The 25,698-nt window shown below is 39.7% G+C and overlaps 2 protein-coding genes across 12 annotated transcripts in view; one reads left to right on the top strand and one right to left on the bottom strand.

The window, feature by feature from the left end:
• CTBS (chitobiase) lies at positions 1–21,238 on the top strand. The gene is made up of 7 exons (XM_008139475.3): positions 1–206; positions 4,586–4,724; positions 5,229–5,437; positions 15,547–15,718; positions 17,299–17,396; positions 17,769–17,930; positions 20,912–21,238. Exons 1-7 carry the CDS (start codon positions 39–41, stop codon positions 21,101–21,103), a joined length of 1,140 nt encoding a protein of 379 aa, XP_008137697.3. The 5' UTR covers positions 1–38; the 3' UTR covers positions 21,104–21,238.
• SPATA1 (spermatogenesis associated 1) overlaps positions 15,610–25,698 on the bottom strand; it is a 43,235-nt gene continuing 33,146 nt past the window's right edge. For 6 of the 11 annotated variants that reach the window (XR_008557034.1, XR_008557032.1, XR_008557037.1 and 3 more), the window contains 3 exons: positions 25,489–25,572; positions 17,783–17,888; positions 15,610–15,698 (listed from right to left, as the gene is read on the bottom strand). Coding sequence is in view for 3 of the 11 variants with exons in the window: in XM_054721200.1 (XP_054577175.1) it covers positions 25,516–25,572 (57 nt within the window). In the remaining 8 variants the exon portion in view is untranslated. Of the gene's footprint in view, positions 15,699–17,782; positions 17,889–19,862; positions 19,921–20,316; positions 20,401–25,488; positions 25,573–25,698 lie in introns of those variants that run through there. The other 5 variants (XR_008557038.1, XR_008557036.1, XM_054721200.1 and 2 more) reach the window with 5 other exon arrangements.

Raw genomic sequence — 25,698 nt, 5'->3', positions numbered from 1 at the left:
TGGCCCGAGGAACCCACGCGGGCGGGGGACCCACCAGCATGTCCAGAGCGTCGCGCAGGCTCCCGCGCCTCCTGGGCCGCCCGAGGAGCAGCGCCCCTGGGATCGCTCCGCTGCTGCTGCTGCTGCTGCCGCTCGGGGCCGGCGCCGACTGTCCGTGCCAGGATCCAGCGCTGTGCCGACCCATCCGCAACCGCCCCAACTTCGAGGTAGGCGCCTCTCGCCTGCCCCTCGGGGTCTGGTCCTCCGACCTCAAAGAGACGTTAGAGGCGAACTGAGCCCTAAAAAGAGGTGGTGCGGGTGCTGAAACCAATTTGACCACTTACTTGCCCAGGACCTTTTCTAGTTCTGGATTTCCTTCATCTTTTAAATGAGGAAACTCGAGCTCAGGGAGATTGAGTAATTCCTCCCACGTCTTACAGCAAGTGTTCAAACCCTGATCGGAATCCAAACACAAGCTTTTTTCATTATCCGGCTGTGTCGCTTGCAGTGCTTGCAAGCAAGGAGCTAATGAGACATTCGCTAAACAGCAAGACTCTGTGGTTTTCAAAAGAATGAGGATTCAACCCTAGCCAGTTTGGCCCAGTGGGCAGATCATCGGCCTGCGGACCAAGGGTCCTGGTTCAGTTCTGGCCAAGGGCCAGTACCTTGGTTGCAGGCTTCTCCCCAGCCCCTGGGTTGCAGGAGGCAACGGATCAATGTGTGTTTCTCTCACTTAGATGTTCTCTCTCTTTCCCTCTCTTTTCCACTGTCCCTAAAAATCAATGGGAAAATCTCCTCGGGTGAGGATTAACAAGAGCGAAGGAGAGAGGGAGAGGGGGCGGGCGGGGTGGGGGGTGTGGGGGGGAGGGAATATGAGGGTTCAGTTTGAATCTCTGCACTCCAGCAGTGCATTGGAGAGCAGAATGTTTTACTTACCTTTTCTTTCCTCTACCCACCACCCCTTTCCTTTAGGCACCTCAAAACCCACCCAAGAAGGGGGGTTAAACTAGGTCTTTCAGTGAATTTTCCTTCTACTCACCTAAACAATTTGTAAGGCCTTTGACAACTTTAATCAAACTGTTTCAGAGGCAACGTGAAAACAACCTGATTGCCTAGAGTTTGATGACTGCACAGGGAATTGGACATCAGAGAGGTGGAAAGGCTTAGTCCAGAGAGCATTGTTTTGTAATGTAGGGGCCATTGCCAGTTCTTAAGTCTAGCAGGTTAAGTTTGAGGCTGTGACAGCTCAATGCCAATAAAAACAAACATGTATACATTGTTTAGGAGAAAAAATAAAAGTGGTGAAAGTGTTACTGATGGAGAACCTGCCTGGTATGGAAACCTATCATCTGAAAGACTCACTGTAGCAACAATACCTCTTAGCAGGTTAGACAGTGTCTGTGAGCATTTGGAAAACCAATTATGCAAACAAGTTAAATTTGTGTTCATTTTCACGTTAAATGGTCTTTTTATCTACTGATCTTTTCTATGTTTTTCAAACCCCAAGACTAGACTACATAGCTTTTTTCTCCTTGCATTTTCAATTGGTTCATCCAGCTATTTTTTTAGGATTTCTATTATATCACAACCCCTCAGCATTTTTTTAAACAAATTCAATTTTAATTATCAGGATTAAAGGGATAAGTTTTGTGATGGAAATATGAATCTAAAAACAATGAGCTGTTCAATTTTACATTTTTTTATTTTGTTTTAAATGTTTTTAGCCAAAACCGGTTTGGCTCAGTGGATAGAGCGTCAGCCTGCGGACTCAAGGGTCCCAGGTTCGATTCCGGTCAAGGGCATGTACCTTGGTTGTGGGCACATCCCCAGTAGAGGGTGTACAAGAGGCAGCTGATCGATGTTTCTCTCTCATCGATGTTTCTAACTCTCTATCCCTCTCCCTTCCTCTCTGTAAAAAAATCAATAAAATATATATTTTTAAAAAAATGTTTTTATTGATTTCAGAGAGAGGAAGGGAGAGGGCTTTTATTATATAGGATAGGATATCCTTCTCTTCCTCTCTCTTACTTCTATACTAGAGGCCCAGTGCATGAAAATTCATTTACTGGAGGGGGTGGTCCCTCAGTCCGGCCTGCCCCCTCTCACAGTCCAGGAGTCCTCAGGGGCAGGAGGTGACCCAGCGATCAGGGGAAGGCAACACCCCATCACAGCTCTACTGCTGCCACTGCCAGCAGTGCAAGCCTTGGCCATCCCTGGTTACCTGTGCCTCGGGCCGGCCCTGGGTGGCTGGGTAGCCGCCATCTGAGGCTTGCCTGTGCCTTGGGCCGGCCCTGAGCAGCTGGGGAGCTGAGGGGACTGGGGGACTCCGGAGGCCAGCGCATGGAGCGGCCAGGCCCACCTGAGGGCAGGCCCAGCCTTGCCACACGCCTGCCCCCCACGGGGCTGAGGGGACTGGGCACCGCCATCTTGTGGCTGTCAGTGCTGCCATCTTTGAGGGCGTGGCAGTCAATTAGCATATTCCTCCTTATTGGCTGTGGGCACCACCATCTTTGAAGGCAGGACAGTCAAGTAGCATATCCTCTCCTTATTGGCTGTGGGCACTGCCATCTTTGCGATGGCGTGAAGGTCAATTAGCATATTCCCTCTTTATTAGATAGGATGCACATCTTAGGCCCCACCCCTGCTTAAAATACTCTAATGGTTTCCCATTGATCTCAGGATAAAATACAAAATCCTCCCTGGTCTCCAAAGCTTTACTTGATCTTGCCACCTTACTAGATCCATCTGATTCCATATACTTACAGGATCTTGTGTTCTAGCCACATTGACTTTCTTTTGGTTCCATAAATTCCAAATTCTCTTGAGGGATTGAGACCTTTGCACTTTTTCTTTCCTCTGCTGAGAATGCTTTTTTTTTTTTGTCCATAGTTATGTCTCCTCCATTCTGTCTAGATCATTCCCCAGGTTTCAGTCCTTTCCTAAGTGTGTAGTCCTCAGTGAAGTTTTCCTGCCCGAGTACGGAAGCAGGTTCCTTTATATGCTACCATGGCCCCCGGCATTCCCATGTAGCCCCTACCACAATTGTACTTAAATAAAGGACCTGTTCTTTCTCTTTAACCCCTTTGTCACTAATGCCTAGCAATATGCTCTTCCTATACCTTACTGGATGGAATTCAGTAAGTATTTGCTGAATCAATTAACACCTTATTTGGGATAAAGTAATAGTAATCAGTGAGCCTTCTGTGCTTCTAGAATTATCTGTGGGATAAAAATACTGGAGAAACATAACATCATCTACTTCAGAATTTAACGTGAGTACTATTCTAAGAAGTCATTCATAGAATTGCAGTATCACCTGGCCAGTATGGCTCAGTGGTTGAGCATCGACTTATGAACCAGGACGTCCTGGTGCAATTCTCAATCAGGGCACGTGCCCAAGTTTCAGGATCGATCCCCAGTGGGTGGCATGCAGGAGGCAGCTGATCAATTATTCTCACTATTAATGTTTCTCTCTCTCTCTCCTTCTCCCTTCCTATCTGAAACACACACACACACACACACACACACACACACACACACACACACACATATATATATATTTTTTTTTAAGAAAGAAATGCAGTATTTATGGCTCCACCTACAATAGCCAGAAACTTGAGGGTTATCAACCTCCTCTTTTTCTCTTGCCTTACTCATTCAAATAGTCACAAGGTCCTGTAAATTTTGCTTCCTTAGGATCTTTCAGATCTGTTCATTAATCTCACCTTTGCTGCTCCACAGCATTAGTTGAGGTCACTAACATCTCTTGCCTATATTCTTCCAACAGCTTCTCTATTAGACATTCTGCCTCCAGTTTGAGCCTCTCTTAAATCCATTTCCACTTCAGCTGAAGGGATTTTCTGAAAATGCATACATAAATGAAGACCTAAAGTATAAATGTGTGACTTCTCCTTTAAACGCTTTCCCTCAGGATAAAATACTAATTTCTCAAGAGGGCTTTTAAGGCCTTTTATGATTTAATCCTGCCTGCCACTCTCTGGTTTGTCCCTTCTGTCGCAATCTAAATTCTAGGCGATACATCATCGTTCATCAACAGAACAGTTTCACTTCTCTGCTATTCTAATTCGTCTGATATGAAGGACTTTAAGAAAACTCTAAATTTTTTCCTGAAATGTTTAACTCAATTTTATAACAATTGTTCTATAGCAAAAATGTGGTTTAAGTGTATTAGTTTCTTATTGCCACTATAACAAATTAACACAAACTCTGTGTCTTAAAACAACACTTTTTCCCCCCCAACAGTTCTGGAGGTCAGAAGTAAAACAAACAAAAAAACACCCCCCCCCAAAAAAAAAAACAAAAAAAAACACATTCTAGGTGAGAGCCATACTCAGTATTTAGTTACACAACCACCATGCTCTCTCTGCCTCTAGGCCTTGACACTTGCTACTATCTCCTCCTAGCTACTTTCCAGGCTGGCAAATTTCCCCTGCCACTAACTATATTGGGACCCTGACCCCCATGTCTTTTTCACTCTTGTACTTTCAGGGCCCCCAGTGCCTAGCATATGTTTGATGTTTAATGTTGGCATGCCACTCTTCTTACCTTAATTGATGGTACTTGCTTATCCCTGTTGTCCTGACAGGTCTTTGTGTTTGATGTTGGTGACAAAACTTGGAAATCTTATGACTGGTCACAGATTACAACTGTGGCACTTTTTGGAAAATATGACTCAGAACTTATGTGCTATGCTCATTCAAAAGGAGCCAGAGTAGTGCTGAAAGGTGAGTGCCAGTTTTTACCAGATGTGTCCAGACAATTGGTAAGTTTATGTGCATCATTTGCTATTCCTACTTTCCAAAACATTCCCTTTTCATGTTCATATGGCATATTTTTTAGCATCTTAAATTCTTACATACTGTGTAATTAATTTCACAAATACAAATATTATTAAAGAATTAAATAAACCACTGCATCATTTTGAGCAAAATGTGACTCCTAATTAGCATGATGACCTTTAGCTAGTCATGGTCCACAATTTCTGCTTCTACTTTGAAAATGATTTTACTAATTACTCATAACAGTTACTTTGGAGATGAATGAGTAATAACTTTTTATTATTTTGGTATATTATTTATTCATCTGGAAGACTTAAATTGGGAGCTTAGAGTTCCAAAATAATGAGATGTTTAAAGGACAGTTTGATCTCTTTGGAATGGGGTTGTGAAGTAAATGTCATTAAACTGTGAAAAGCATATATGAACAAAATGTGTGTATTGATTTCACAGGAGATGTGTCCTTAAAGGATATCATTAATCCTCATTTCAGAACATCCTGGATAGCTCAACAAGTTAATTTGGCCAAAACACAATATATGGATGGAATTAATATAGACATAGAGCAAGAAGTTAATTGTTTATCACCTGAATATGATGCCTTAACTGCTTTAGTCAAAGAAACTACAGATTCTTTCCATCGTGAAATTGAGGGATCACAGGTAAAAATTCCTTTGATGTTTTTTGGAAATCCCTAAATTTCCTTATCAAGATGTACTCATGAAGGTATAATTAATAGAATCCGTTTTATAGTAATGAAGTAGAAAAAAGTTCAGCATTTACATCCTAGGAAATATTCTGGAACTTTGGAGGTTTTATTTTATTTTATTTTTTTCTCATTTTTTTATTAAGGTATTATATGTGTACATATCTTACCATTGCCCCCTCCCCCCCCCATCCCACTCCCATACATGCCCTCATCCCCAGGTGTTTTGCGTCCATTGGTTATGCTTATATGCATGAAATTTTTAAAGTTTTACAGAATTTTAAGATGATAAGTCTGTTCTCTGTGTACATCAAGATACAACATGGATTGCACCATCTTCTAACCTTGCAGCAGGACTAGAAATATTAGCTAGGCAAAGGGGTCAGAAAGAATCAGGAAGGGCCAAGTTGCTTAGGCCCTGCTTTCTCCCATGCAGGACACAGACAGCTCTTGCCTTGGCGTAGAGGTACTTCAGCTGCTCCACCGACTGAATTGCTTTGTAAAGCACCCAAGGCCCAGGAAGGCTCAAAGGACTGACTCCATAGAATCAGTCAGAGTTATGACAAAAGGCAGAGTGCTTCCCCTCTGTCATCATGAGTGTGATTAGAGCAGATCATAGCACAGGGCATCTTGCCAGGCAATGTATGGGTAACAAAGGATAAAGTGGCCCCAGATTAGTAATTCTCAAACCTAGTCATAAACACACACACACATACATACACACACATACACGCACTGGAACTCACTCCCAGGGATTACTATTCACACAGTTTAAGTGAGCCCAGAGTCCATATTTTTTTACGAGTTTCATAGGTGATTATGGTTAAGAACTACTAGGCTAGGATATTCTAGACCAAATGAAGACATAGGAAACTCCTGAATTTTCCACCTGAAATGGACACATGAAATGTACAGCTGCAAAGGGAACAATTTCCTCAGAGAGAAATCCAGGACCTAACTGAGTGCCTACACATCTGGCAACTGAGAAAATAACATTGAAATGATTAGGAAAGGGTGAGACACACTCTTGCCATAAACCGCACTCCTGACACAGCACCATTTAATAGGGAGGGAACCCCCAACTGCAGCTTCTCTCTGAGGAAGGAAGGGTTTGGAATGCAACAATTTTTAAGGCTCCCACCTGAGGGATGGCCCCCCAAGCCTAGCTCTGAAAGCCAGAGGATGACAGGTGACACAGAAGAGGTTCCCAAGGCACTTGAGCACTTGTAATGGGTACTTTCCCCCTCCTCCCCCATAGGGCTCAGCTCAGAAAGAGCAGGCAAAAAGACAACAATGTATCTCCTAGTCCAGTGGTCGGCAAACCGCGGCTCAGGAGCCACATGCGGCTCTTTGGCCTCTTGAGTGTGGCTCTTCCACAAAATACCACGTGCGGGCGCACACATACAGTGCGATTGAAACTTCATGGCCCATGCGCAAAAGTCGGTTTTCGGCCTGGGTGAGTCTATTTTGAAGAAGTGGCGTTAGAACACTCAAGGGGCCAAAGAGCCGCATGTGGCTCGCGAGCCGCGGTTTGCCGACCACTGTCCTAGTCTTTTTCTGGGTTTGACTGCATAAAGTTGCTGCCAGAGGCTCTGATTTCTAATTAGCACACATCTAGGTAGTGACTGCAACCCTCCCCAGACCCCAAACAAAATAACAAGATCAAACATTATAAAAAGACTTTAATGAAAGTGAGGTAAGTGATTTACTCCATAGTGAATTCAAAATAATAGTCATAACATGGCTCACTGAATCAGGAGAGCAATGTCTAAACAAAATGAGAATTTCAACAAAGAGAAAATATTAAAAAGTACTAAACAGAAATAATAAAAATGAAGAATAACAGAACTGAAAGATTCAACAGAAGGGTTCAATAAAAAACTGTATCAAGCAGAAGAAAGGATCAATAAACCTAAAGGTAGAGAATTTCATCTAATTAGAGCAGTGAAAAGAAAAAAGGATGAAAAAGACTGCAGGTAGCTTAAGGAACTTATGAGACACATCAAATGGACCAATATATGTTATAAATATTTATGCATCCAACATTGGAACACCCAGATATATCAAGCAAATGCTAACATATTTAAAGGAAGCAATAGACAGCAATCTATAATAATAAAAGTGTAATATGCTAATTAGACCAGATGTCCTTCTGGACGACCTTCTGGACGAAGCTGGGGGCAGTGAGGGAAGCCCGGGTCCCTGGTGCCAGAGGGAAGCCGGTGCTGACAGCTGGGGGAAGGAAGGCCTACTCTTGCACAAATTTCGTGTATTGGGCCTCTAGTTCTACAATAATAGGGGACTTCTATACTCCAGTTTAAGCAGTGGATATGTTGTCAGTGAGAAAAAGACTCTTTCATGGGATCTTGAGAAAAGCATTTCAAGGATCCACACACAAGAAATTGTGATGTGGCATGGTTTATTTGTGGTGCAATATTAAAAGAGTTCTCTTCCTGGCTTCCCAATGTCCAATCTCCCTTCATCCCACCATTGAAAAAGTCCAACCATGTCTTCAGCAGGGCCAAAATAAAAGCCAAATGCCCAGAGTTCCTGTTTCATAATCCTAGGGAGCCTGCATAGTCTGCCTCAGGCCAGGTGGCCACTAGACCTGCTTGGTCATTTGTATCCAGGCGGGGGAGAACAAGAATGAATGGGACAAGTACAGGTCACTGAGGGAGAGAGAGAGCTTCTTTGTTCACCTGAAATTATGTATTCTTAGGCTTGGGAGGAACCAGAAACTTATTCAAAATAACCAATTAGCCTGGCCGGTGTGGTTCAGTGGTTGAGCATCGACCTATGAACCAGAAGGTCCCAGTTGATTCTGGGTCAGGGCACATGCCTGGGTTGTGGGCTTAATACCCAGTGTGGGGCATGCAGGAGGCAGCCAAACAATGATTCTCTCTCATCATTGATGTTTCTAACTCTCTCTCTCCCTTTCCCTTTCTGAAATCAATAAAAATATATTTAAGAAACAAACAAAATAACCAATTAGCTTCCCAAACTTTCTCGGGCTTGTATTGGGGTCCACCCCTAGTCAATGATCTTTTTCCCAGACTGACAGGCTTCTGGGGTCGAACACCTCCCACTGTGCCATTTTGATTTTATTGCCCACGTGTTTATTTCCCCTTTGTTCTATCCCTTCCCCCAGTGATCTTTGGGCAATGGACTGGTGCTTCCTGGGGGGGTGGGGGGGGAGTGTGAAGCTATAGCTTCCTGGTGAAGCAAACAGGTCTCTGCTTCCCAGCTGAATATGCTCAACAATGTCTCCCCCTTTGCTTCCTTTCCCATCAATGTTTAGCTAGCTCTAGTAACAGATAGATTATGCAGACAGATAATCACTAGGGAGACTGCAATAACTACATGTTAGAGCAGCAATTTCCAGCCCTTTTCATCTCATGGCACACATAAACTAATTACTAAAACTCTGTAGCACACCAAAAAATATATTTTTGCCAATCTGACAGAAAAATAGGTATAATTTTGATTGATTTATTTAAAAATTTTATAGTAATTACCTACCATTTTTGCTCCAAAGTGACTTTTAAAAAAATCAGGTGTCTATACTTGTATATAAGGATTTCTGGTACCAAGAATTAACCAATCAGATGCAACCTTATTATGGGACATGACCAATAAGATGCAGCTGTATAATATGACCTATATATTTATGGTTCAAGACAGGGCATTCATGCTGGAAGGCTATTGTGTGTTGGCTTTGTCATTTTTTTATTTGGCAATCTAGGGGAAAAGAGGTCAGTGCCCCTGACTAAATCAGCAGGTATTGCATGTTTTAAAAATTCTTGCAGTACACTGGTTAAAAATAACTGTATTAGAGGAAAGTGACCTAACAGACATACACAGAACATTCCATCCAACAGCAACAAAATACACATCTTCTCAAGTGCACATGGAACATTTTCCAGGAGAGAGCATATGTTAAGCCACAAAACACATCTTAATAATGTTTAGAGGACTGAAATTATATCAAGTATCTTTTCTGACCACAATGGTATAAAACTAGAAATCAATCATAAGAAAGTTAGAAATGCTTGTCAATGTTGTTGCAGAAATGAGACAAACCCACGAAAGTGGATAGGCAAGGCAAGTTTACTTCTGTGCAGAAGGGTGCAATGCAGAAGGGTGCAATTGTGTGTACCTGTGGAGGGCAGGTACACACAATGAGGATTCTGCTCTCCTTTTATTCCTTCCCTGAGGAGTTACTGCGTCCTACCCGGATTGGCTGAAAGGCGTGGCTTCACATTCTAGCTTGAATGTCTAATCTGAGAAAAGCAGCGCAATAAGGAAGGAGATGGAATGTCTGCTGGGGAACGGGACGACCTATTTCTTCTTCAGGAATGTTTGCCAGTCTGGTTACTTATTAGATTGTTAACTATCTGCCAGGAGATGAGGGGAGTTAATATCTAAATTATAACCTTGATAGAAAAGACACTTTTATGCTTATAAGAAGAAAACTGGAAAACTCACAAATATGTACAAATTAAACAGTATGCTACTGAACAACCAATGGTCAAAGAAGAAATCAAAATTGAAATAAAAGTATCTTGAGACAAATGAAAGAGACTATAACATGCTAAAACTCATGGGATGCAGCAAAAGCAATTATAAGAGGGAAATTTAAACTGATAAATGCCTACATTAAGAAGAAAGCCCTCTAATAAACAACCCAACTTCACACTTCAAGGAAACTAGAAAAAGGACAAATGAAGCTCAAAGTTAGTAGAAGAAGGAAATAACAATTATCAGAGTGGAAATAAATGAAATGGACTATAAAGACAATAGAAAAAATTAATGAAACTAAAAGCTGAGGTGTTCTGAAAGAAAAAATTGACAAACTTTTAGTTAGACTAAAAAAAAGTCTCAAATAATGAAAATTAGTAATGAAAGAGGAGGTATTACAACTGATAAAACAAACATCCTAAGGATCATAAGAAACTACTATGAACAATTATATATCAACAAATTAGATAACTTAGAAGAAATGGATACATTCCAATAAACATACAACCTTGTTACTTATTGGTAGGAATGTAAACTGGTACAACCACCACAAAAATTAGTTTCTCAAGAAATTAAACAGAACTAGTATATAAAAAGAAAACAAAGTCACTCTCTCAAAGAAATAGCTCTACTCCCATGTTTATTGCAGCATTATTCATAAGAGCAAAGATGAAAATAGCTTAAATGTCAACAGATGAATGGATAAGAAAATATGATGAGAGAGAGAGAGAGAGAGAGAGAGAGAGAGAGAGAGAGAGAGAGAGAGAGAGAAATATCCAGATTTAAAAAAGAAGGAAAGCCTTAGCCAGGTACCTCAGTGGGTTGGAGCATCCTCCAGATGCACCGGGGTTGCAGGTTGGGTCCCCCATCAGGGTGCATTTGAGAATCAACCAATGAATGCATAGATGGTGGAACAGCAACTTGATGTTTCTCCTTCTCAAAAAGGAAAAAAGGAAAAAGGAAGGAAATATTGTCATTAGTGACACTACTTGAATAACCTGAATGGAATTCTGCTCAGAGAAATATGCCAGACAGATAAAGGCAATTACTGCATGGTATCACTTAGGTGTGGAATCTTAAAGAAACAATTTGAACTTAGAAACAGAGAGTAGGTGGTTGCCAGGGGCTGGGAGGAATAAGGAGAGTCTGGTAAAAAGGTATAAACTTCCAATTATAAGGTGAATAAAGTCTGGGGATTACTATATAACATGTTGACTATAGTTGATAATGCCATCTTCTATATAATAAAAGCCTAAGCGACTGTTATGGTGGAATGACCAGAATGACCAGTCACTGTGATGCGCACGGACCACCAGGGGACAGACGCTCAATGCAGGAGCTGCCCCCTGGTGGTCAGTGCACTCCCACTAGGGGAGCGCCGCTCAGCCAGAAGCTGGGCTCACGGCTGGCGAGCGCAGCGGTGGTGGTGGGAGCCTTTCCCGTATCCCCGGCAGTGCCAAGGAGTAGCGAGCCAAGCAGTAAGGAGCAGTGAGCAGGTGGGTGGTAAGGAGCAAGGGGTCCTAGACTGTGAGAGGGATGTCTGACTGCCAGGGAGTGGGCCTAAGCTGACAGGCAGACATCCCCCGAGGGCCCCTGGACTCTGAGAGGGTGCAGGCCTGCCTGAGGATCCCCCCTCCAGTGCACAAATTTTGTGCACCGGGCCTCTAGTATTGTATAAATGAAAGTTGCTTATAAAGTGGAACTTAAATGCTATCATCAACAAAAAAAGTATCATCACCTGTACCTTTTCATTTTATTTTTCCAGTTTCCTTGCATTATTATAGTGTCACTGGTTTTTAAGAGCTTATTTATGACTAAAGATGTTAACCATTTCTCATGCATTGCAAATGAAATACCATGTTTTTGTTACAATTTTACTCTGGTGTTTTACTTTTTGGTTGTATCAAACTTGTGTATTAAATATAATCATATGCTGTTTTTAAAAAAATTTTTTAAAGTAAATATGTGAGGTGATGGATGTGTTAGTTAATACTTTTGATAATATATATGCATATCAAATCATCATGTTGTACACTAAATATATTACAATCTTATTTGTCAATTATACCTCAACAAAACTAAAAAGAATATTAGGCCTAGCAGTGCTTATTTGAAGATAGGGACCAGCTCCTTTAAACATGTCTAACACAATGTTTAAAAATTGTTTATCAAGTGAATGAGTAATACCTGCCTTTCAAAATTTTAAAATATAGTTAACTAGAAAATATTTATGTTTTATATATAGTATGTAAAATATACTTTATGTTATGTTTTACCTAAGTAATGTTAACCAATAATTCTAAACCTATCTCAGAATCACCTGGGAATACTTGTTAAAAATATCCCCAGTGATTGATTCAGTAGATCTAGGATGGAGCCTAGGAACTATATTTTTATCAAGTTGTGCAAGGTGATTCTGGTACATTTGGTCAACGGGCATTTGAGAATTATTGAGAAATTAATAAATTATATAAGGATTGATCTGTGTGGAAATCAGCTTTTCAGATTAGTACAATTTAGACCGAGAATAGCAAATATCTGGTATGCAGGCCACCAGATTCCTCTCCTCACATACTTTTCTATTAAAGACATAACCCTCATTTTTTTTTAATGGCTTCATTTACTTTAATAGTCAGGTGTTGTTGTTTTTTAAGTGTTTTTTTTTTGTAATCGTCACCCAAGGATATGTTTTTCCACTGATTTGTAGACAGAGTGGAAGGGAGGGAGGAGGTACATGCCCTTGACTGGGAATAGAACCCCTAACCCTTTGGTCCAAGGGCCAACGTTCTAACCATTGAACAAAACGGGGCAGGGCTCCCCACATTCTTTACATTGCTTTTATTGATAAACTATAGGCCCGTTGGACAAAATTCGTGCACTGGGGGGGGGGGGCAGTCCCCCAGCCTGGCCTGTGCCCTGTCACATTGCAGGAGCACTGCAATCAATCGCCCCAAAGAAGTAGGCCCCACCCACCCATCCGGGGCTCCTTGATGGATTGCCCCACAGAGGTAGGCTGGAGCCAGGGGTTCTGTCTCTGCACCGCATGGAGCCTGGAGGTGGGACCCCCAGGACAGCCTCGCCAGACCCCCAGGCAGGCCTTGCTGTGTGGAGCCAGGAGGTGGCGGGATCCCCAGGCAGGCCTCACCACATGGAGCCGGGAGACCCCCAGGCAGGCCTTGCCCAACCTCCAGGTAGGCCTCGCCTCGCGGAGGCGGGACTCCCAGGCAGGCTCTGTGCTACGCCCGCAGTGTCAAGCCCAGCCCCGCCCACCTGCATGCAGCCATCTTGTGATGGCATGAGGGCATCATGGCGTGACCACTACTTAGACTTTTATTAGTAAGAATTAGAATTGGTGAGTGAAAAAAATAACCTATTTGCTAGTGCTGATTAAGTATAGTGAGAGGTCCAGGAGGAAGAGATTGAGCAGCAGTACTATTTCCATGTTTGAGGGGCAAGTAGAACAATTTGGGCTTCTATGTCAAATTCATGTTAGGTAGATTAGTGGTAAGTACAGTTGCCAAGATAGACTAGATTGTGGAAGGTCAAGAATATCAGACTTAAAAGTATGCATTTTATTCTGTAACAGGTTACATGTGTAGAAAGTGCTTAGAGAAGAATATTGTATAGCAGCATGTAAAATTTCTAGAAAAGAAAAGGAGACCAGTAAGGACTAACCCAATAATACAATAATAGGATTTATGGTTTGGATTGGGATGATGGCATAACCCTAACACTCAGCAAGTGTTCAACAAATATTTATTGAATTAATTAATGGAAAGGAAGCGGCTAAAGAATTATGAGAAGGAAAGGAAAATGTGAGATTAGCAATGGGGTGTGGGGAAGAAGCGTCAGAAAGGCTCTTAAAATGGTGACCAGAAGAGAGAGAGAGAGAGAAGAGAGAGAGAGAGAGAGGCTAAAATAGAGTCTGGAAGGAGAAATGTGTTTTTGGGGAAATACGAGATTTAAGATTACAGAATTTTGGTCTGAGAATTAAAGAGCTAGAAATGCTCCTGAAGAGTTCTTTCTACATCCTTATATTTATAGGTAGGAACACAGATTTAGATGTTTTAAGTTACACAGACCTAGTTATACAGAGCCAACACTAGAACCAAAGTCTTTTGATTTGTCTAAAATATTAATATTGCCTTTTCAAAAATATGAGGTTAACTATGAAATCCAAGTGAAAATACTATTAATGCTTACGGGAGAGGTAAGGACTTACAAAATGTATTTGAAATATATTTACAATAGTATAGCTCCCATTTTATAATAGGAAGCAGCAATAAAGCAGGGTCCAAGAAGTAAAATTTTGCTTTATAACCTATAAGGTTTGGTTGTTGTTGTTGTTGTTGTTGTTGTTGTTTTTTGTAGAGCTTCCTTTAGTGTTAATATCCAGAGAATTATTGAGAGAACTTTGAGAAAGTCTTAAAAATAGTAATAGTAGAATAAATTGGCCAAAGTGTAAAAATTTTAACTAAAGTACCTCAATCATTTGTAATAATCAGTGGGTTTACTGAGAGCCTAAATATGAACTTTTAATGAAACCTTAGAATACTTGAACACATGTACGGCTAATTAATACTTGGTTAAGGCAAACAGACTTGTTGTAGAAGATTGGCTCACCATTCAAAATGAAAGATAATTTATCACTCAAGTTTTATTGGAATATTCCCATAAAATTGGACCATTTAAGTGATTTATTCATTTCTAGTTGGTTAGCTATACCTGTAGCTATAAAACACCACTATTCTTTAACTGTAATGTTGGAACAAACCCATCATAATAATGTAATTGTAAATCAGGGGCTCCTACTTCCAGGCCAGTCAGCTTGTACCAACATATGACTGACCAATTCATCCTGCATAATTTTTAAAATATATTTGTATTGATTTCAGAGAGGAAGGGAGATGGAAAGATAGAAACATCAATGATGAGAGAGAATAATTGATTGGCTGCCTCCTGCACAGCCCCCACTGGGGATCAAGCCTGTAACCTGGGTATGTGTCCTGACTGGGAATCAAACACTGACCTCCTGGTTCATAGGTCAATGCACAACCATTGAGCCATACCAGTCAGGCAGCCTGGGTAATTTTTAAAAACTTTTGTATTTGAATTATTTTAGTGTGCTGCTTTTATTTTCCAATTGCTTTCCCACCACACCCTACTGTCATTATACCTGTTTCTTTCAATCTGTTGAGTTTCCAATCTAACCTTTAAAGACATTTTAGTTTAAAACTCCCCTTCTACACAGTTCAGTGCTCCTGAAATTGTATATGTTCAAATAAGTCTGGTTGCAAATATAGGTCCATTATTTAAATATGTGTCCAAAATATTGTCCAAATATATGTCTGGATCAATCCATGTAAGCAAAAAAATATATGTTTCTTAGAACTTTTCTAGTTCCATATGTGTCAAACCCTACATTCATATATGAAAGCAGTTCTGTTTTCTTGGATAGTATTAGATGAGAATGTGTAATCAACAAAACATCTAACATAATATGCATATTTGATCCTGTTACATAAAATGGTTTGCGTTTCTCCACAGGTAACCTTTGATGTAGCTTGGTCTCCAAAGTGCATAGACAGAAGGTGCTATAATTATACTGGAATTGCAGATGCTTGTGACTTTCTCTTTGTGATGTCTTACGATGAACAAAGTCAGATCTGGTCAGAATGTATTGCAGCAGCCAATGCTCCCTATAATCAGACAATAACTGGTAAGACACACCAAATAATCATTTACTGCTAATATTAATTCCATAACCTCAAACACTAAGTCTTATTTTAGTATTTCTAAGTCATTTGTATACCTTTTCCATGCTTTCTTGAAACATGAAAAACATTTAATTTGGAGAGCTTTAAAGTTTACAAAAAATTTTGAAGTTTTCATTTAATTCTAAAAATCTTCTAAATAAGTATGTTATTTATTAATCATCTATTGCACATGAGATGAAGGGTGTTATCTTGATTGCACAGCTATGAAGTATTACATAGTTGAAACTCAAGCAAGTGTTTTAACTTCAAGTCAACACACTTCTCTCAAAATTACATAAATAAGATATTTTTTAATCTAGAACTTGGCAAGATACTTTTGTTGAAATAACCAATGTTAAATAATTTAATAGCAAAGATAGTTATGATGTGAATACCTTCTACACATGATTGATAGGATTGCCTTTATCTCATTTGACATTTATTATTAGTACATGCTGTATTACAAATTACATACATACCTAGGAGATATTATAGATTTGGTTCTAGACCTCAGCAATAAAGTGAGTATCACAATAAAGGAAGTCATAATCATTTTGTGGGTGGAGAGTCTGTCATCAGGTTGCCAAATAAGCAACATCTTTGAAGTACAACAAGGAGGGTATGCCTGTATAGCATCACAATTAAGAGTATTTCTGACGGGTCATTCATATGATATGGCCTTTGCATTATCCTTTCCAAAGTTTGGATTGGTTTATATCCCATCAACCAATTGAATCAAAGGTTGCTTACTATCTTATGGACTCAAGTGAATTTTTTCTCTGATAGTTGGCACTGATTTGTTGATTGGTTAGTAAGTAAAAAATTATTTCTTTTTCATATAGAGGTAAAACCTTAGAACCTGGCCTCATTTTAGCATGTCCTAGTTGTTTGGACAGATAATTAACAATTTGACAAATAATTTAATTCTGTTATAATTAAAAAGTAATTATTTAATCTAATCTTCCCAAACTGTGTTTCATGGAAGAGATGATAACTGTGCTCTATCAATAAAAGTTTCATAATCATGATGAACAAGAATACATCCAGAGACAAATGGCAGGGGAGGGATGGTTAGAGAGCAACCAAAGGTCTTGTATGCATGCATATTAGCATAACCAATGGACACAGATACTAGGGCTGTGGGGGCTTGCCCCGGGTGGGAATGGCTGGGGGGGCGGGGCGGTGTCAAGTGGGGAAAACGCAGACATATGTAAAACTTTAGACAATAAAGAAAAAAGTTTCATAATCAAATATGTTTCAGAAATGATGCATAACCCACCCCTTTCTTGGCTATTGAATGGTATACCATAACTTCAAAGGTTATGAAAAGTAGCAAATTTACTTAACATTCTACATAGTCTTAGAACTTCTCTTGGTGGAAATACACATTTTGCAGCATTGGGCAGAAAGGGATCCATAGTACAGTATTAGTATTTTGCAGAAATGTACCTGTTTTACAAACTTAGATGCTGCAAGGCTTGTGTAAATATATTAGTAGACATATGAAGGGAAAAATATGCTTTTTCTGTCCCTATTTGATTAGCATATGATGACTACATCAAGATGGGCATTAACCCTAAGAAACTCGTAATGGGTCTTCCCTGGTATGGTTATGATTATACCTGCCTGACTCTATCAGAGGTAAGAACAGCTCATTTCTTACATAATTTCTTTCTCTTTCTTTAGTATTTTTAGACCTTGCTGTAATATATAATATATAATATTCTATTTAGAATTTACCAACTCTTCTATATATAGAGTATATAAACTTTAGAATTTCTGAAATATAGTTTGAGACTAAAAAGGAAAGGGTTTATTTTTAAATATTCAATCCCATGAAAGTTTCTGAACGTTCTATATTTTCATTTAATAATGAAATTTAATTTTCATACTGTATAATCAGCATATCTATATAGTATACATTTTTCTAATAGTTTTCAGTATATTTTCTGATTTAACTCTTAACATATACTTAAGTGATAATTTCTAACATGAACATTTTTGCATTTCTAGGATCATGTTTGTACCATTGCAAAAGTCCCTTTCCGGGGAGCTCCATGTAGTGATGCTGCAGGACGTCAGGTGCCCTATAAAATAATTATGAAGCAAGTAAAGAGTTCTCTTTCTGGAATCCTATGGGATGAAAATCAGAAGTCTCCATATTATAACTATAAAGTAAGACTTTTCACAAGTTATGGACATTTATTTCTATTAGTTTTTGTAATTGCATATTTTCATAATTACCTATTTGCTATGGAGGATTTCTATCAGTTTTCTTTTAGGTACAACATATTGACTGCTGTTTATAGCAGTTAACTTGTCTTTGAATCTGTTTAATCAGGAACTTTACTTCCCTGGTGAGCAATTCAAGGTATGGTCACAGTGGCCACTTGTCATTGTAGGTGGTATAACAAAAACATGCATATCACAAACAGGATTTCCTGAATAGATGACAAATATGTATGAAGACTGTGGTTTCTAATAAGCTTTGGGGAAAAATAGGCTGGAAACCTCCATTTCAAAGTAGATAGAGACTCTGATGAGGCTCCTATGCAGGAAGGAATGAGGCCAAGAACAAGAGATGCCATCATGGACTTTACAATGGAAAATGGCATCATTTCAAATTTATTTCACAATTCAGTCAAACTATATGATATGAGACCAATGAAAAACAATGTTAAAATTAGAAACTAAAAATATTACAGAGACTTGAAGAAATGGAGTGAATGATAAGCAGTTCTGTCAGATAATGTTTGATAAACAGGAATTGCCATACCAAAGAGGCAAAGAAAAGTTATATTTTTCATAATTTACCTTTAGCATAATAACTTTTCATACCTCAAAAATCTAAGCACTAGCTTTGAATTCACTTTGGATTATTATTGTAAAAGGAGCCCTAAAAAGATCTGATGTAAATTAATTCCAGTAAGAATATCTATTTTTAACTAATGGTCTGGTAATCTTTTATAAAAAATGATTGCAAACATACATATTTAACAAATTATAATGGATTTATATCTATACATGCCTATATATTGATTATGTAGAAAACTTTACTGTAGCGTTTTCTAAAGTTTAGAATCTAGTGTGCATACCTAGTAATTAAGCTATGGCATACTGTAACCTTGCCTTTGCCAAATAGTATTTATAAAACCCTGTTCTAGGAACTGTTAATATTTCACACACACACACACACACACACACACACACACACACACACACACACCATGGTCAAATAAATTTGGAAAACAATGCATACTGTATGTCCCTCTTGGAGATTTAAAATGTATATTATAAGAAAGGATTTGAGAAGTGCTGCAGTACATATGTCATTTTTTAAAACATAGAACCTTGTTCCAACACTCTTAGGAACATGGAGGGGGAAGAGTGTTTCAAGGATATGTCTTGTAAAGACTGCATGTAACCAGTTATACATAATTTAGAAATATGTAATGCAGAATAATAGTTGATGCTGTGATGTAGTGTTTCTGAATCCCTGTCTTACTTTTTCTGTAATGAATAAGAAGACACATTCTTTTAGGTCTTAAAATTCAGAATACATTCTGATGAGCCTTGAAGACCATTCTTTCCATGGCACTTTAGACAACAATCTAGTCATACTGCTTTTGTTCCTCTTTTTGTTGATTGTAAAATTAGCAGCAACCAAAATCAAGTTTCTGATGTGACTGAAGAGAATCATTCTGCCTTCTTATGCTGTCTCAGCAATAGCAGCTTCATCTTGGTACTCAATATTTTTGAAGGCATTTATACCTGAACCATGCATACATCACTCCTACATGTACTCAGTTTTTCATACTTTGATCCTTCACTATTTTGAGGCATTTGAAATTTCTTAACAATGTCAAAAAGGCTCAAAGTACTAGCTAGAATGATGGCAAATTCAAAGGTATTTGGATTTGCTCCTAAATCTTCAAAAATAAATATTTCTATATTTAGGTACAAGTTCTTCAAGTTGTCTTTTAATGGTGAATTACAATTGTTACTAGATCTAAATATCTGAAAGTACAGAATATAAGATATAGTATAAGATATGCTTGTATATAATGAGTCTTTTATACTTCAATATGCCATAGCTTATTTATTTACCAGGGACTGTTGTCCTTCAAAGAAGTTATTTTAGGAGACTATTCTAATTCCAGTGGTGCTATCATTAAAAAAAAAAAAATGTTACTGGCATTAGTTGAGAACTGCCTTTAAAATTTTTCCAAGATGTATATAAAGTCAGTAAATTATTTTTAACCACAGGTCATTCTATTTTTACCTCCTATTTCCCCCCTTCCTCTACCCTTTTGCCTAGATCTGCTCATTTTTTTCTCTCTTTTATCCAATAAATGATATACCTTCTAAGAGAGAAAGACTGTCAGTGCTAGATAGAGACAGGTGTTATGGGGAGAAGGACTTTACAGGGTAGAAGGTGGGCAAAAGACCACTTTCTAGTTTATGGTTTTTGTCAGCTGTGTGCATAAGGCACCCATGGAGTCCAGACCTGACAGGCTCTTAGATCAATTGGTTAAGACTTAGAAAAGAAGTTACTTTCCTTGTCTATTGCCATTCCTCTTGATTTAACTAATGCATCGTAAACAAAAGCATCTGTTGAGGTCCTAACTAGGCACATTTCTAGAAACTGTAGGGAATATAAAAAAGTGTATAAGCTGGTATCAGAGAACCACAGCAGCGATCCTCCTTAGCCTTGGCTGAATATCACAATTACCTAATGGAACACAGAACACAAAACAAACAAATACATATCAGAGCACTAGCCCTGGAAGGTTTTAATTCAGTCAAACAAATTAACTGGAATCTGTACTTTTAAAAACTCCACAAGTGACTAAGATATACATATTGGTTGATAATCATCAGATCAGGGCAAAGAAGGAATCTTAGGGTATGAGAAGACCTTAAATGGACGCTATTAGGAGGCCTATTTGTGTAATCTCTGCCATTGTAAAAATGCCACAAGCAATGATATCTACCAAGTATCACGTAAAGCGCCATGCAATCATAGAGCCAGAAGATGCTGTGCCCTTACATTTTTATTATTTCATTGTATCCTTTTTGAATCCTTGAAATTTAGAAATGTTTTCCCTCTTATTGCACTGAATACTTAAAATTTCCACTTTCATTTATTTGTATAGGATTCTGCTGGCCATTTTCATCAGGTGTGGTATGATAACCCAAAGAGCATTTCCTTAAAGACAGCATATATACAAACCTGGGGCTTACGGGGCATTGGCATGTGGAATGCAAACTGTCTTGACTACTCTGGAGATGCTGTAGCCAAACAGCAAACAGAAGAAATGTGGGAAGCCTTAAAACCAAAGCTGTGAACATCTTTTGTCAAACTACTAAGATTTTGAAAAAGATCTGTACAAACAGATCTAGTTTCTTGAAGAGATGAAAATTTATACATTTTTGCCATATGGCTGTATATGTTAATTATTATATTAAAAAAACAGATAAAGTGATGCTTTGTTTGTATGTAGAACTATAGATAGATAGATTATGTAGATAATAGGTATAGATATATCTTCAGTGTCCAGAAACATAAAGGTAAGAAACAAGTATACTTACTATCCTATATAATAAAGAGGTAATATGCAAATTGACCCTCACACCAGATAGTGCCCCAAAGTGGTCACAAGATGGCCGCCACAAGATGGCCAGTAGGGGAGGGCAGTTGTGGGTGATCAGGCAGGCAGAGGAGGGCAGTTAGGGGTGACTGGGCCAGCAGGGGTGGGCAGTTGGGGGGGACCAGGCCTGCAGGGGAGGGCAGTTGGGGGAGACCAGGCCTGCAGGAGAGGGCAGTTGCGGGGAAGACCAGGCCTGCAGGGGAGGGCAGTTGGGGGGGATCAGGCCTGCAGGGGAGGGCAGTAGGGGCAATCGGGCCAGCAGGGGAAAGGTTAGGCCTTGATCAGGCTGGCAGGGGAGTAGTTAGGGGTAATCAGTCTGACAGGTAGAAGCAGTTAGGGGCAATCAGGCAGGCAGGCAGGTGAGTGGTTGGGAACCAGCAGTCCTGGATTGTGAGAGGGATGTCCAACTGCCGGTTTAGGCCTGATCCCACAGGAATCAGGCCTAAACCGGCAGTTGGACATCCCACGAGGGGTCCCAGACTGGCAAGGGTGCAGGCTGGGCTGAGGGACACTCCCCCCCCACCAGTGCATGAATTTCATGCATGGGGCCTCTAGTATTAAATATTCCTCTATAAGATGTTTTAATACAATTATTAAGAACACTTGCTTTCAGAATTTTATGCTAAAATTTCCCTCTAATCCTACCTAATAGACAAATATGCAAATTGACCACACCTTTGCTACGCCCAAGCCACGCCCACCAACCAATCAGGACAAGTATGCAAATTACCCCAACCAATATGGTGGTTAATTTGCATATCAAGACAGTGTAGAAAGTAGCCAAGAGCTGCAGAAGGGAGCAAAGCTGCGGAGAAGCAAGCAAGCTGGGGGGAGGAGAAGGGAGGAGTGGAGGCGGGGCCGGGGGAGAAGGAAGGAGAGCAGGCGGGCTGGCAGAGAAGGCGGGGCGGGGGAAAAGGGAGGAGCGCAGGCGGGGCAGGATAGAGTGCAGCAGGAAACCCCATTGCAGGATTGGGAACGCTAGTATTAAAATACTAGAGGCCTGGTGCACGAAATTCGTGCACAGAGGGGGGTTCTCCCTCAGCCCAGCCTGTACCCTCTCCAATATGAGACCCCTTGAGGGATGTCATATTGGACTGCTGGCTCCCAACTGCTTGCCTGCCAGGACTGCTGGCTCCCAACTGCTTGCCTGCCTGCCTTCCTGATTGGCCCTAACCGCTTCTGCCTGCCAGCCTGATCACCCCCTAAACCACTCCGCTGCCAGCCTGATTGATGCCTAACAGCTCCCCTGCCAGCCTGTTTGCCCCCAACTTCCCTCCTCTGCCGGCCTGGTCACTCCTAACTGCCCTCTCCTGGAGGGTTGATCACCTCCAACTGCCCTTTCTTGCAGGCCTGGTCCCTCTCAACTGCCCTCCCTTGCAGGGCTGATCCCTCACAACTGCCCTCCCTTGCAGGCCGGGTGCCTCCCAACTGCCCTCTCCTGCTGGCCATCTTGTGGTGGCCATCTTGTGTCCACATGGGCTCAGGATCTTTGACCACATGGGGGCAGCTATATTGTGTGTTGCAGTGATGATCAATCTGCATATTATTCTTTTATTAGATAGGATAGAGGCCTGGTACAGGGGTGGGGGCCAGCTGGTTTGCCCTGAAGGGCGTCCCAGATCAGGTGGGGTTTCCCTTGGGGTGTGGGGCGGCCTGAGCGAGGGGCCTGTGGTGGTTTGCAGACAGGCCACGCCCCCTGGTAACCCAAGCGGAGGCCCTGGTATCTGGAATTTATTTTCCTTCTACAATTGAAACTTTGTAGCCTGGAGCGGAGCCAAGCCAAGCCTGGGGCTCCCTCCGAGGCCGAAGCCATTGTGTTGGGGTTATAATTGAAACTTTGTTGCCTTAAGCAGGTGAGCCCGGCCAGGGTGTGTGGAAAGCTTTGCTTCCCCTGTTGCCGGCGGCAACCCTGGCCTGCTCTCTCAAGCTCCATTCTGCCGCCATTTGTTTGAATTTGTTTACCTTCTATAATTGAAACTTTGTAGCTTGAGTGGAGGCTTAGGCCTGGAAATGGCAGGCGGAAAGCTTGGCCTCCTCTGTTACCTAGGAAACCTTGCTCTCTGTGGCTGTAGCCATCTTGGTTTGGGTTAATTTGCATACTCGCTCTGATTGGATGGTGGGCATGGCTTGTGGGCGTGGCTTGTGGGTGTGTCGGAGGTATGGTCAATTTGCATATTTGTCTATTATTAGATTAGATATGCTTACAAATAAATGCTAGTTTTTAAATATGTATAATTTGAAGTGGAAATGTTTACTTAGAAGAAATTTTTTTAAAGCCTAGTCTAGTTTAGGCTAGTTTTCTTTATACTTGTGTTTTTTCAATAAATCTAAACTTAAATCCTGCAATTAATTCTCTTGTTTAAGTTCATTAAACTGTTGGAAATAATTTTCCTGCTCCCTGACTCCATATAGTACTCATGTCCTCTGAGGCTTATGAATTAAACTCAAACTTCCAGAGGGAAAAAGTATATGTATGAAGGATTAAAATACTAAAAAAATATAATAAGATAATTTAGTAATATTAGGCCTACCTATTATTTTCCAACTAAATTTTTAATGTGGCTATTTCTGATATTTTATAATAGGAAAAACTTGCTGGGAACCTAATTCTATCCATTGTCATTTACAATTATTATTGTAAATTGTTATTTACAATTATAATTGTAATTTTAATGTTCCAATTATTAAAATTCCTCCATTATGGACATCTATACTTTGTTTCTTGGCTAGTTTTCTTTTTATGGATAGATTTTCCTTTTTCTTTATCTGCATTTTAATTATCTAAAGACATTGTTTTCTCAAGTAGTTTTTTTTTTCTAAAAGAAATATTTTTAAAAGCTTGTCTTTTAAAAAAATATTTTTATTGATTTTTAGAGAGCGTGGAAGGGAGAGGGAGAGAGAGATAGAAACATCGATGAGAGAGAAACATCAACAATCATCTGCCTCCTGCATGCCCCCTATTGGGGATCAAGCTTGAAACCCTGGCGTGTGTCCTGATGGAATCAAATCAGCGACCTGTTGGTGCATGGATCAATGCTTAACCACTAAACCACACCAACCAGGCTAAAAGAGAAATTTTGTGCAAAGAACCTTTCTAAATATACAGAAGTCTCTATTATTTTTCTCAAGGCAATTGAGAACTCTGTGTTGCACTTACTAGTATATTAGTTCCTATAAATACTTAGATTAAAAGTCTGCATCCTTGAACTCTGGACTTATAAATCCTGCATCTCCTGCACATTTTTCTCCTCTAAATGGAAATACATGATGATTCAGTCATCTGTTATGAGAATATTCCATTTCCTATTTACACAATTATTATGGCAGAGTAAGACTAACCATTTTCCGTATAATATGCTGAATTTCTAATGTTTTTATATTTCTAAAACAAATTACTAAAACAATTTAAATTCTTAGACATTAAGCTCTGTCATAGCTCTGAATGCACGTTCAATATTCCTATTCTTTTATATTTCCAGATTGCTTTCAATTAAAGTACAACAAATAAATTAAACAATATTGATTTATATGTAAATATATTCATATGTACTAAACTATGATTTTAAATTATATTTTACAGTCATATTAAATTTTAAGACTATTTAAAAATGAAAATTATAAAATATAATATTTTCAAATAATATGCAATAGATTTGAAACCATCAAAAATAACCAAATAGACACCATTTTACTTTCATACATCTAATATTTCCAAAAATCCTTTGTAATACTAAAGCGGTGGTCAGCAAACTGCGGCTCGCGAGCCACATGCAGCTCTTTGGCCCCTTGAGTGTGGCTCTTCCACAAAATACCATGGCCTGGGCGAGTCTATTTTGAAGAAGTGGCGTTAGAAAAAGTTTAAGTTTAAAAAATTTGGCTCTCAAAAGAAATTTCAATCATTGTACTGTTGATATTTGGCTCTGTTGACTAATGAGTTTGCCGACCACTGTACTAAAGGATTTGGTGAAAAACATAAACCTTATGACTTACATAAAACATTGCCAAGGAGAACAAAGTTTTAACAAATCTGACCAAATAAATATTTAATATTTTTAACAAATAAAAGTTTTAAATTAACATACCTAACAGGCTGTAAAGATGTATCAATTTTATTCTGTGAGTTCAGCTTTCAGTATGCATACATCTGAAATTGCTTGTTTTCTCATCTATAAAACAAATTATCTTTAAAAGTTGAATTTCATTTTACTCATCTAAAACTAGTAGCCCATTTGCAGGAAGAATCCTGCAAGCGGCCGCGTGCACTGCCGCTGCTGCCGCCACCGTTGCGGCTG

Source organism: Eptesicus fuscus, chromosome 9 (assembly GCF_027574615.1).
Source record: "Eptesicus fuscus isolate TK198812 chromosome 9, DD_ASM_mEF_20220401, whole genome shotgun sequence".
NCBI lineage: Eukaryota > Metazoa > Chordata > Mammalia > Chiroptera > Vespertilionidae > Eptesicus > Eptesicus fuscus.
The sequence above is the reverse complement of the archived record's forward strand: the minus strand, read 5'-3'. Positions and strand labels throughout refer to the sequence as shown.

Coding starts and splice junctions, on each gene's coding strand:
- CTBS (XM_008139475.3), top strand. CDS start 39: ATGTCCAGAGCGTCGCGCAGGCTCCCGCGCCTCCTGGGCCGCCCGAGG. Junction 5,438..15,546: donor GTGAAATTGAGGGATCACAG/GTAAAAATTCCT, acceptor GTTTCTCCACAG/GTAACCTTTGATGTAGCTTG. Junction 17,397..17,768: donor CCTGCCTGACTCTATCAGAG/GTAAGAACAGCT, acceptor TTGCATTTCTAG/GATCATGTTTGTACCATTGC.